A 12,296-nucleotide genomic window follows, 5' to 3' on the forward strand; every position below is an offset into this window, starting at 1 on the left:
TGGTGTTGTGCCGGTGGTTTGGGGGCCAACGAAGGAAGATGTCGCAGAAGTTGCTCCGGTCGGATCCTACATCCATATAGAAGACTTCGAGTCACCTAAAGCACTTGTGGATTACTTAATTTATCTGGATAAAAACGATCACGAATACAGGTATAGTAATGACGTTTAAAGTTGTAGTTGAAAACATGTTTTAACACATATAGTAGGGTGGGGGAGACGTGACAACTTTAGCACATATAATATGCAAATATCCTGATCGTGTTTTAAACAATTAACAACCGTTTATAGGAGTTGCGAAGATACAGTTTTATAATTCTTTGTCTGTTTTTTGTTTAGTACCAAATGGGACGAGAAATAGATTAAAAAGGTGTCCCATATTCCCCCATCCTACTATATAGATAGTATTAAAAACGGTTTTGATTTTTCTGTTGTGCATAAATTTACAGAAGGTATTTTAACTGGAGGAAAACTGCGATCACAGAAGACGGGACAGAGCCTATGCAGACAATTCGACCAGGTTATGAAGCACCGTTATGCCAAATGTGCAGAAGAATCATTCAAAGTAAAGGGAAACTTCCGAAACGCGTTCTAAACTCCACATTGAGTTGGGTGTTTGGTAATATGAACAATACGGCATGTTTGTTATATGATGTATATCCAAACTAAAACTACCAAGTACATCGCTTGCACCAAATACAGCAACGCACAGTGCTGCCTTCTAAATTTTAAAATTACTGTATTGGCAATAATTAGAAAGAAATCACAGGAAAGAAATTAAGATATTACAGCACCACGTTTAAAATGGAATGTCTCAAACAAAACGTTTTAGAATAGATAAAATGTGGCTTGTCAAAAAATCAAAAATATAACTAAATAAGTACAGAAATATAGCTTAAAAATAAAGCTAAATTAAATTGCATGATGGCTGCAGTAAATCAAAACTATCAATATACAGAAAATTCGTTCGTGCTTTAGTAGAAATCAATGTAATTGCCCAAAACATTCCATAAATTCCCTAATTAAGATTTACTATCTACGTTAATAAATGCTCGAATTCCCGAGAAGGAGGAGTATTATCCACACTTCCCTTCCCCAATACCGCAGACAGTAGAGGTTTCTCTTTGCCTGATGATTCAAGACCTGAACGATCAGATTCCGAATCATCCACGAACGGAATGTTACTGGATTCAGAATGTCGTAAAAATTCCATCATTTCAATATCGCCTTCAAACTGCTTTGGGCGTGGAACTGGAAGTTTGTGTTTCCAAAAAGCTGTTTTTTTAGGCCTTTTTTCCTCGAAAACATTGGGACAGCTGTGGAAACCTTTGTCGGATAAATTAGTTGCTTTATGAAGGCACTCCGGCGAGTTGTTGTTTTGTGAGTTTTGTTGGTACTTTGAACATGATGTACACTGTTCTGTATCTTCCTTATTGAATGCAGCATCACTACAAGTCGAGCTGGAGCTTGAACTTGGACGGTGTTGTTTTGAAGCAAGGTTCTCGCCTGATCTTGCCATGCTACTCAGGACTAGATTGGTCCTGTATTGAACCCTGAAACAAAAAATATCATAGAGAGGTTGTTTGTTGTATTACAACCGAGCACCTCGTGTGCCGAGCATTGATGGATAGAATATAGGTATATGACGTTCAATATACCGTTTTGTATTCTCTTAACATAAAAAATAGGAGACCGGCCAGCTTTGGTTTAAATCGCCAGGCCCCTTGGGTTATCCTGCAGGACATCATCCGTAAAACAAATGAAACAGCATACATCAAAGTCAGGGTTCTTATGGATTACCTTCCGCCCGAAGAAGGTTCTTTTGGAGGCAATTTTCGTGTTTTGCTCAGGGAAGTGAGACCGGATTGTGGGTTGACGGTTGAGCTCGGTTTAAATTCGGTTGAAAGGTAGCTCCGTTGGGGTAATATGCGTTGTTGGGCGTCACTGCTGGTAGATTCTGATGAACGCAATGCCCGTTGTTCACTTATGATGTGGTACACACCAGACTTGTAACGTCGGATCCGATGTACAAGAACGCTACAGGAGCTGTGGGAATAATGGGGTGTATTAACCTTCTGGTATTTGTTGGAATGATTAAAATATATGGACATGGCGTGGGACATTAAAAAGGCAGTGTCGAAATAACAGTCTGAAAAACTGTTTAGAAAAATTAAGCGGCAATGGTACTCGCAATTCGAAGTATATGTAACGGTGTTAGGAAGAACAAAAACCAAGAATGTTTGGCTTACCCGCAAAACATGACAAGGAATATAGAAATTGCGAACGTAATTGGTCCAATCAGGGAGGCAACGATGAGTGATATCGGTTCTTCGGGACAGTTTAAGTACGACATTGGGACAGTGGAGATGGGATAATAAATATAGACGTTCTGCGGAAGATTACAGAGTGATTTCCCGGATGGTATAACTAGTCTGCACTGGTTTTCGTACCAGTAGTTGTGACTATCAAGTACTACGCCGGTGGTGTTTGAAGGCATTGCTTGGCAACCATTAGAGTTGAAACTATCTGTTGAAAGCGAGTGCCTGAGTGCCCGTACGTGGCAATCACAGAAGATTGGGTTGTTATAGAACCAAACTTGGGCCAAATTCGGTAAGGTGGTTATGACGCCATCGTCTTTGTAAATGTCTTTTGATGCTGCGAGGTTTATTCTCGTCAAGTTGCAACTCTGTTAACAAAAAGGTACAGTTAAAAAATGCATTAATTTTAGTGCGGTAATTTCGATATGAATTGGCATGTGAGAGGTACAAATAAACTGAATTTTATCCTTTTTTTTAAAAGCGAAGGTTTCGAATGTCAGAACAGGTAAATAAACATACCGCTATAACTATATACATCGATAACAAAGTAGATCGACCAGCTTTCATTTTCACCCATTATAGATGAGGAGATCAGTCGAACACATGCCAAATGTAACTATAGCTCGATGGTGCCCTGACATTATAGCCCACTTTTACAGACTTTATGCACAAATGCGAGTAGCGGAGTATACGAATACATAATTTATAAAGCCGCCGGGCATAAATACTACCGGCTAAGCTCTCACGGTCTTTGGCTCCAATCAAAGCAAACGTAAACCCCATTAAAAATACATTCGGTAAGCGAAACAATTTTCAGTTCACAGACATGATGGTTTGTTTACAATTAACCCCATAAGTGTTTTTTTTTATGTTTTAATTGGTGCCGTAAACATGTCGCTCTTGTTTTTGTGATTTTTTACTTTAGCCAAAACATTTTATATTTTATTTCATTTATGAAACGCATAAAGTACCCTGTCATTCCTATCCTAATATATACATTAACTTAATAGTATAGCAGAACGGTTGACAAACATTTTTGGAGCGTGTGGGTACGTACAATAGGCTAACTAAGAGCAAACACATGTAAAAATTAAAACGAGCATCACGAATACGTTACCTGTAAGAAGAGGTATTTCAACGCAGGGACGTAAGTGAAGGCGTCGTCCGCCAAGAAGGACAAATGGCGGTTATTTCGCAGTGAAAGCCACTCTAAACGCGGAAGTTTATTGTATAGAGCTGGACTGGCTACAGTAGTGACGTGGTATGAGAATGCGCTGCTTGATAAGTCAGCAACTGCTTCGTTGATGGACGGAGACACGATGTATGATAGAGAGGATTCGGATAAAGGTAAACCGAACGTCATTGGAGCATCGAACACGGGATCCAACTTGATACTGAGAAAGAAATGTGATTCAACCACCACAAGTCGGTTATACGAAAGATCCAGAGTTTTAATTGAATCTTGCGGTCCGTTATCCAGCCAGCCAGGTTGAATAGTTTCAATCCCACAGTAACTTAGGTTCAAATATCGCAAACTCCTAAATCCTCGAAAGGCGTCGCGTTTGATCTCTTTAATTAGTGGCATCCCATGCAGCTCTAGTGAAACGGTGGAGTTTCCCAATAAACCAATTGATTTAAAATTTGGTAGATTTGCCATGACTCTGTTACCAGCAAGCGAAAAATAATCTAAACTCTTTAAACCAGTGAAGCAATCATGTCCAAGTCCAGATTTAGTGTTCAGTTGATTAAAAGACAAATCCAAGTAACGTAAATTTGTGAGACTCCGAAATGATGCCGGTTCAATCAACACTAAGTGATTGTCGCTGATTGAAAACCTAAAAAAGGTTGAGTGTTTATAAAACGTGAGCTTGCATGTAAGAAACATACTTACCATTTCAAGTGGGCCAGCTTCTTCAGCGATGTTGAAGTTATAACGGTGATTGAATTATGCGAAACATCGAGTGACGTTAGTGGTTTAGCGTCCAAACCAACGGTCCAGGAAAGATCTTCTAACCGGTTATGGCTGAGGTTTAGATGTCTAAGCGATGAAAATGATAGAAATGCGTCCTGGTCGATACGTTGCATGTGGTTACCGGACAAATTGATTGAAGTTAAATTGGCAGAGGCCATACGGAATTTGGTGTTGTTTATAAAATGCGGCACCGAGGCCAGATGCTCGATTTGATGTTCTTCGAGTATAAGCCGCACCGTGTTACGTGGTAACCGTGTGGGCCACGTTGTATATATACCTTGTATACAAGATACCACGGTACATTGGGCTGAAATATCATGTTGGGGGGAATGTTCGTTATAGTTCCAACACGTACAGTCTAAAGGACAGAGATCGTGCTCCATGTAATATAGTGGCCCTTCCGTGTTCTGACAACTCGCGGTCAGTGATATAAGGAACAAAAATGCCGCAATCTGCGTCATCATTTTAGCAAACTGAATGAAAGCGCTCCGTTTCCTCCACGGACATTGAAACTGACGGAAGACAAAATTGTCTTGGTCATTATCTTCCCACAATAGACGACGTCTTCTAAAATCTGGATAACAAATTTCCCAGCTAGACTGAAGAAATAACGAAACACCAGCATTTCTAGAAATGTCACATTGATTGGCCGGTTTGACTTGTTCGTATTCGTGGTGATGACAGTAACATTTTAAATGCTTGTTTCCCCTCATCGCTGCTAACCAAGCACTCAGGTGACCAGGACTGATCAGAACTAGGTTTACATATTTCTTGCAGATAGCAACAGTTTACATTAAAACATGAAAAAATCCTTAAACTTTCAGAACAGCCGCTCGATATCTGGATATATACCAACATATTACTGAAGGAATTTTAGCGCTCGTATACATGTTTCAAGAGCATTTTTGTAACCATGAAATTGCTAAAGTACAAAACCTGTTTTTCTTACAATAAACCCTTTACAATGCTGTGTTGCTAGTCACCAAACAACGACCATAAACTGAAGTCTTCACCGTGTTTCATGCTACTTTACTGGATGACGCGACGTAAATGGTGCTCGGTTACAAGTTAATTTCCAATTATTGACGTCATAGCAAACGTTTTAGGTATAAGTTGCGGTGAAACGACGCGATCGCTGGTCGGTCGGTTATAACTAAATTACACAAGTGCATGTTGTTACTTATTCTTTATTCCGTACAACGACATTTATTCTCTATGATATAAAGAACCTTGGCATCTATAACTGTGTTAAAGTTCAAGAAATATCTACATTTGTTAACTACTTATTTAACGATTTGTATTCTCAAATGACTGCACGAATTTAACTGTATATTTTTTTGGTTCAGCAAACTATATGTTACCGGGCGTTAAACAAAATTTAACACAAAATATTTGTACCCTGTATTGCAGCTTATAAAGGTTGTAGTTCATTTGACCTAATCGTGACGGTTTTACAACGGATATTTATCATAGCACGGCACGCGACACGGTCGTGATATGACGTCATGGTATTCAATCACAACGTCACGAAGTATTGTATAAAGATGTTTACGAGCAATTCCAGAAGCATTAACATTTTAAAACTACAGAGTCATCAGTTTGTGCACGATTATTATGACGTTTGTTTTCTATCGTAAGGTTATACTTTACAAATTTAATACAAACAAGATAATCACGTTAGTCCTTATGTACATACACGCTGACATAAGCTAGTACCCATGTTTCTCTTGGCGAACACGATTACAGGATAATCGATGCTATGCTGGAGAGTACCTTTTAATTTGGGTGGTATCACATTGCTGCAAACTAATGCGGGTGTATGGATATTGAATTACGTGCGTGTACGTGGCCACGTACATTATTAATCCACGCAAAACGGTACAGCTTATCCGATTCCACCGTGAGATAATCCTTGACATTAAACTGCGGGTCAACGGGGCTGTAGTAGATAACATGGCTTATATATTCTCGATAGTCTGCTAACTTAACTCTCAAGTGATGTTTCATAAATCTTGACACATTTGGTTTCTTACTTTTGCCTCGTGCATCTCTTTTATATACAAGCCGTCATATCCCGGTAAATGTTTTCGTGCCATGATAATTTTCCGGGTAGCTGTATGCTTCTTGCACAATGGGTTGAGTAAAGCCCTTCCTATTATATTATAGTTATACGAATACAGCGACAACGCGACGAGTTCGCCTGTTTTAAAAACATGTAGCGGTGGAACCTGCATTGTAGTTTAACAAAGATAAAGCATATACGCGTAGTATATGACACTGGACACAAAACGACTACTAAAAATCCATTGATGGCTGTATCTACGTTAGAGTTCATCGGCAATAAGGAATCGCGAAAGGGTTTATTATGCTTCTCTGACCCGACTGGCAAACCCTTATTGAAGTGAAACTCACAGCCAAGCAGACAATATATATGTGCGTCGGCGTCGCTTTGTTTATATCACATAATGTGCATGGTCACACGCTTGGGGTGGAAATCATTTCAGTTTGAAAACCAATAAAGGAACGGAGGGGTCTAGGTTTCCCGCAAATTAAGTCAAAATTGAGAGTGCGTCAAAACAAAGACCAAAATCGAATCATTAGGTCAACTTTTGACAAAACACGACCGTAATATAACCGTGCAGTACGCCACGCAAACCTAGCAATAGCTTTAAAGTGTATTATATACAGAACGCTGATCAAGCGCGCTGTGCAAAACAGGCCATGTTTTAAAATCGTCTCAGGTGGTTTACAAACACGGAAAGGACAGTCTGTGAGTTCCATAATATTATGGCGGAATATTCAACTGAGTGAAACAAAACTACATTATTTTTCAGTCATCTAAGTCGCTATTCTGGCTTGGAGAGAAATATTTGCAGTAACATTGGTTTGTGTTCCATTCTGCGGTATTGTTTCACTATAACACGCTTTTATTTTAGCCTGTCTCCCCCGGATTAAGGTTCCATAATCGATTTTACCAAGCAGCAGACCGCGCGGTGCGCTTCTACAAGATAAAATTAACAAAATTGCCTATTTCGTGACATTGTTCAATGGACTAGGACGGTATCATAAATTTCTATTAATTATGTATGCTAATTTTCATCCCGAAGGGGGCTATCCGGCAATATAACTGTAATTCAAATTTATTTAGACAACCAACTCCAACGGCAGCCGAGTAGCTTCGTACATCCATTAATTACGCATTTCGGAAAAGGGCAAACGCCCGGATCCTAAAACAGCTTACATTAAAAGTTCTTTGATATCCATGTATTATACATTAGTCTCTGTAAGATATAGTTCTCCTTTGACAAATGATTCAAAAAGAGACGAAATCAAATACCCTATAGAACTGCTTGTGAAAATTGATACGACGAAAAGTGCAAGGCATATGAAACACCATAACTAATACAAATTCTACAGTTTATGCGTGTAGCAATATCGAACGATAGAACTATAGAAGTTGAGCAGTTAAACTGTAGTGGCGTGTTCTGTGAATAAGATACATATGCGGAAGCACTTTCTGTCCTGGTTTTTCTAACTGTCCCACTGCAGAACTATAACTAAAATTACAACGTGAAAATAAAATTAGGGACACCTGGTTTGCCTAACCGTTTGTACACTTTCTCTCTCTGTTGTGAAACATTAACTTATTACTGGAAACAAAGAAGAAAACAATAAAGGGGAACTGATGGGAATCTATATTATCAATGTTTGTCCAACGGTGCCGTTACTATTTGAATATATTAACCGTTGAGACCGTGTATGCCAATTTATAGCTTATGCCTTCTGAGTCAGCAGTATGGCTGAAGCTAAAAAATATGCGAAAAATTAAACATTCCGTTTCTATTTGAACTGCGTTTGACTTTGTTTTATTAATCAACTCAACGACAGTTTCTCTGGGTATTTTCCCAAAACCACTTGTTAATCATTTCTAATATGTAACCTATAAGCATTTCACATGGAACTTAGTTTGCTGTATTCTCGCTATGGCACGTACACAGAATCACGTTTTTACGTTTAGTGAAGCTGTTGAAAGACTGACTGTGCGGTTTGAATTCGATTTTATAAAAAAAAACTCAATCTGTTGACGCCTTAACACACATAAACCGCTTTCTTCTATTCTTGGAATCATTTTTACCTTTCCTATTCCATCCTCGCATTACTCGGATACCGAATACGACCTGATTTGTTGTCTGGGCCTCGCTGTCTTCCCTTAGTTACCTTTGCCCGTATTTTGAGTAACGTACCTTCGGGCTATGCTCAGATTAAACGCATTAGGCACGAGTTTTGTTCGACGCAATATAATCCTGCAAATATGTATCACTTTAGTAAAGGCATTATAAAAAACATATCAAGATTACGTATAGTAGAGTGGGGGATACGAGACACCTTTAGCACATAATATCCAATTATTCTGATTGTGTTTTAAACAATTAATAAAATTTTATGGGCGCCGTGGGGTTATGGTTTTATAATTCTTTGAATGTTCTTTGTTTACTATCAAATGGGACAAAACATAACAAAAAAAGGTGTTCCATCCTCCCCCACTCTACAATATATACGAACAACCAAGCTTCGCAACTTAAGTCGTGTTACAATCTTCCGCTAAACATTAACTAATAGCACAACTTTAAACTCGTAAAATCTCGCAAATCCACTGAGCCGTTCACTTAGCTATTGTACCTTATCTGGTTAAGCGAGCTTCCCGTACAGGATTAAAACCTCAAGACACCAACGCTAACCACAATTATTTTACACCTTAAAGCACCGTGGGTAATTTGATTTTCAATTAAATCGAGCCAATGATGAAACATCACTGCTATGGAATGCTGTTGACCTCGTTCTAAATCTCATGCTAGTTTTAAACTGATATATATATACATAAATAAAACTACTATAGTTTCTAATATACTTATGTCTGATTAAAAAACTTTTTCTGGTATCATAAAGCAAAACGGTGGAAAATTTGCGTTCTGTTATATTGTCACTTACTCTGCTACGACCGATGTTGCTTGACGTACATAAAAAATTAAACATCTTATGGCGCTCTGCTATTTCGAACGTGCATCACTTTTCGATCACTTTTGATTATCTACAGTAGCTCTAACTTTAACTTACAGCTATAAGTTTAGAATCTAACTTGAGTACTTGGGTACAAGATGGTGGGTTCTATGACAACAGTTTGTTTTTGTACGTGGTGAATAAGAGCGACTAACAGATTGAAAATATACGGAATATAATTCTTTGTTACAGACAGGTCGTGCTATTGTTGCATTCCAGTCTATTTAAAAGCCAAAATAAAGGCAGTTTGCCGGCTGTTCAGAATCCGGGCCTTATAATAACAGAACACTGGTGTAACAGCTTTCAAAAAGTACCTTCGCGTTTAGAAATATAAACTCACAAACGCAAACCGCAAAAGGATTTTACCGCTCTAACCAACTCACCAGCAAAAATAAACCATGACGTAAATGCATGGGAATAATAGAACATTGTTTAATGTTATACGCTATGTGCGCAAGAATTTTAATTGAACGGGTAGATCACTAAGTTCATATTTAATTTAATTAAGCAGATGGAGCGAACGTGGCATTTAAGTAACACGTTGACGTAAGAGGAAAACGTAATCATGCGTATGAAAAACACACATAGCGCGTAAACTACAGAGCGTAAGTTTACGCAGCGGTTGCTGCAATATCGGCCGCATTGCGTATAGACGAGCGTATATACAGTACACACGAAACTACGCTGCTGTCTGCAAGTTGCTCTTGTGCGAGAGAGCAGCAAGCTGCATAATTTATAATCGTACCTTCAACATGACATAAACATACAAAGCTGTAAGACCTATGACTGAATATGCTTTCTGCAAACGGTTTTAACAAAGTTATAAATTGTGTGCTTGGATCTATTTGATACTTTTACCATACACTGTATATATAGTAGGGTGGGGAAAGATGGGACACCTTCAGAACATATACTAAACGGGCCGAGAAAATAGAGGTTCCCCCACGCTACTGCATACAGCTAAACACATTGAACGAGACGCGTTTATCATGCGTTGACAACATGCATATTCAATAGGCAAATCCATAATATAAAATTTACACTTTTCATCTGTATTAAGGCATTATAGTAACCATAAAGTTCGTGCTGTACAAAACCATTAGAACGTTGGTTTGGTTAAAGTTCCTGTTGCGTTTAACTTATCTCTCTCATCAACGTTATTCAATCGGTAAATATCTTCCATTCCATGCGACCGTTCGCTCTAAACCACTAAATCTATAGATAGTGTACACGTTAAACGTAAGGGATACCCATGCGTGACGGGTACGTACAGCTATGCGGAGAAAACGTCAAAGAGGAGTCAGTTGTCTCACGTTGTTGCCTCGGCAACCCGATTTTAGTACAACGCCCATAGCAAAGTGGTTTAAAGATCCTCATATAGAATTCACTTCTGTACATAATAAGAGCGTAGCATTCATCACTATATGCGTGGTGATTGTGTGCAAAAACGTAAAGTGGCTTCTTATATACAAGCGCAGCAACCCGTGAGGGACGACGACAAATTTGACGTTTATGCCACTTAACTAAAACAGCACAAATTCTATTCACATTTGACACAATAGGAAAGATTAGGTAAATGGTTAAGTACCTTTGTCGGTTGATTGCACATTTCTTGTGGTTCTTGCAACTTTTAACGGAAAAGATGAAATAAAGTTGACCACGGGCCCTTTCTAAGGGGGTTTGCATGGACAAAGGGATGGACCACTTATCGGAGCATCATATCAATCTCTTCTTCCCACCAGCCCACACCGTGGTGTTGCACTTATCGGGGGTCGGTATAGTCTGTCCCTAACAATAAAATGTTACAAAATTTACAAACAGTGTGTGTGTTATCAAGTGATCAGCAGCACGCAACGGATTAAAAACAATCATAAACAATGAGATGGTTCATGTTGTATTATATTTGCTTGTCCTATTTGAAAAAAAAACAAAGAACATCAAAAATGTTATAACCGTATAACCTCGCGACTCTAAGTTATTAATTATTAAAAACACAAAGTATGAAATATTATGTTCAAAAGGTATCTCGTTTAATCCACATAAGCAACAGCTCTACTATATATAACTTTGGTATATACCACGTATATTTTCCGTCACAGTATAATGTGTAGATTATTATGATATTAAGTCGGATATCTAGAACGGAATGTACTATAAATAACCGACCAACAAAGTATATAAATTTGTAAACCTGCATATTTACTCGCCATGCGCTAATGCCTGCAAAGCTCCAGTGTCTGTCTGATGAGGTGACCTTTCAACGTCAAAGTACTGATGTCTATCCTTGTAAATACACTGTTGATACAGCATTACTTTTCAAAGTTTCTGCAATGGCAGGTTCCATGTGTATTTTAGGCGGCTGAAGCTTGGAGTAAAGTTGCAAAATCATAAAACGACGAGGTGCAGTTAAATCAATCGCGGGGCATTCTTGAGCGCGGTGTGCTGTGCATGTACGCAACAAGCGTGGACAATTTCGCGTTTTAATTATTGGTGAAACGCTTTAACGCGCAGATGGAATTGCAACTTGTCGGAATTTCGGGTAATGCTGAAGGTACGAATACACGCGCGTTTAGTAAACAATTCTAGACCTCGTAAATCGCTGCTTTGTGTCTGGGAGCACGAAACTTATATCCTTCTGACCCAGACTTTATGCTTGGGCAGGCTTTCCGTTGCAAATAATATTACATATGACACCCGACCGGACGCGCAAAGCTGAGCCTGTCATTTCACAACCGCAGTGCGGTTCAAAACCTTCACCGGGAAACAGAAGATGTACTGTTATATGAATGCAGAGCAGTATGCGCCTAATTAGGCGTACGCAGATTTTGCCATGGGGTTTGTGAAGCAGCAAAAGCCGTTGTAGTACTGCAATGTGATAAGCTACAGATAAAACAGTTGATTTTAAGCAATGAAAATGTGCGGACGAAATTAAAATACCGGAACCGCCCATA

General features: G+C 38.8%; 1 protein-coding gene across 3 annotated transcripts; it reads right to left on the bottom strand.

Moving 5' to 3' along the window:
• Positions 1–715: 715 nt before the first annotated feature.
• LOC100179254 lies at positions 716–11,713 on the bottom strand. 3 transcript variants are annotated; one of them, XM_026835950.1, is made up of 7 exons: positions 11,549–11,713; positions 10,934–11,133; positions 4,207–5,127; positions 3,433–4,150; positions 2,247–2,683; positions 1,798–2,043; positions 716–1,550 (listed from the first exon to the last, which is right to left on the bottom strand). In XM_026835950.1, exons 3-7 carry the CDS (start codon positions 4,998–5,000, stop codon positions 1,034–1,036), a joined length of 2,712 nt encoding a protein of 903 aa, XP_026691751.1. In that variant the 5' UTR covers positions 5,001–5,127; positions 10,934–11,133; positions 11,549–11,713; the 3' UTR covers positions 716–1,033. The 3 variants fall into 3 exon arrangements, with proteins under 3 accessions (XP_026691751.1, XP_026691752.1, XP_018668899.1); XM_026835951.1 differs by having other exon boundaries at positions 4,207–4,861; positions 11,537–11,713; XM_018813354.2 differs by having other exon boundaries at positions 11,537–11,713.
• Positions 11,714–12,296: the final 583 nt, after the last annotated feature.

This window comes from Ciona intestinalis, chromosome 9 (assembly GCF_000224145.3).
Source record: "Ciona intestinalis chromosome 9, KH, whole genome shotgun sequence".
Lineage (NCBI taxonomy): Eukaryota > Metazoa > Chordata > Ascidiacea > Phlebobranchia > Cionidae > Ciona > Ciona intestinalis.

What these genes read in the sequence shown, in the direction of transcription:
- LOC100179254 (XM_026835950.1), bottom strand. Translation starts at nt 5,000, where the DNA reads ATGAGGGGAAACAAGCATTTAAAATGTTACTGTCATCACCACGAATAC. An exon ending in AAGCTGGCCCACTTGAAATG is followed by an intron (nt 4,151 to 4,206) that starts GTAAGTATGTTT and finishes AACCTTTTTTAG; the next exon opens with GTTTTCAATCAGCGACAATC. An exon ending in TTCCTTGTCATGTTTTGCGG is followed by an intron (nt 2,044 to 2,246) that starts GTAAGCCAAACA and finishes TTATTCCCACAG; the next exon opens with CTCCTGTAGCGTTCTTGTAC.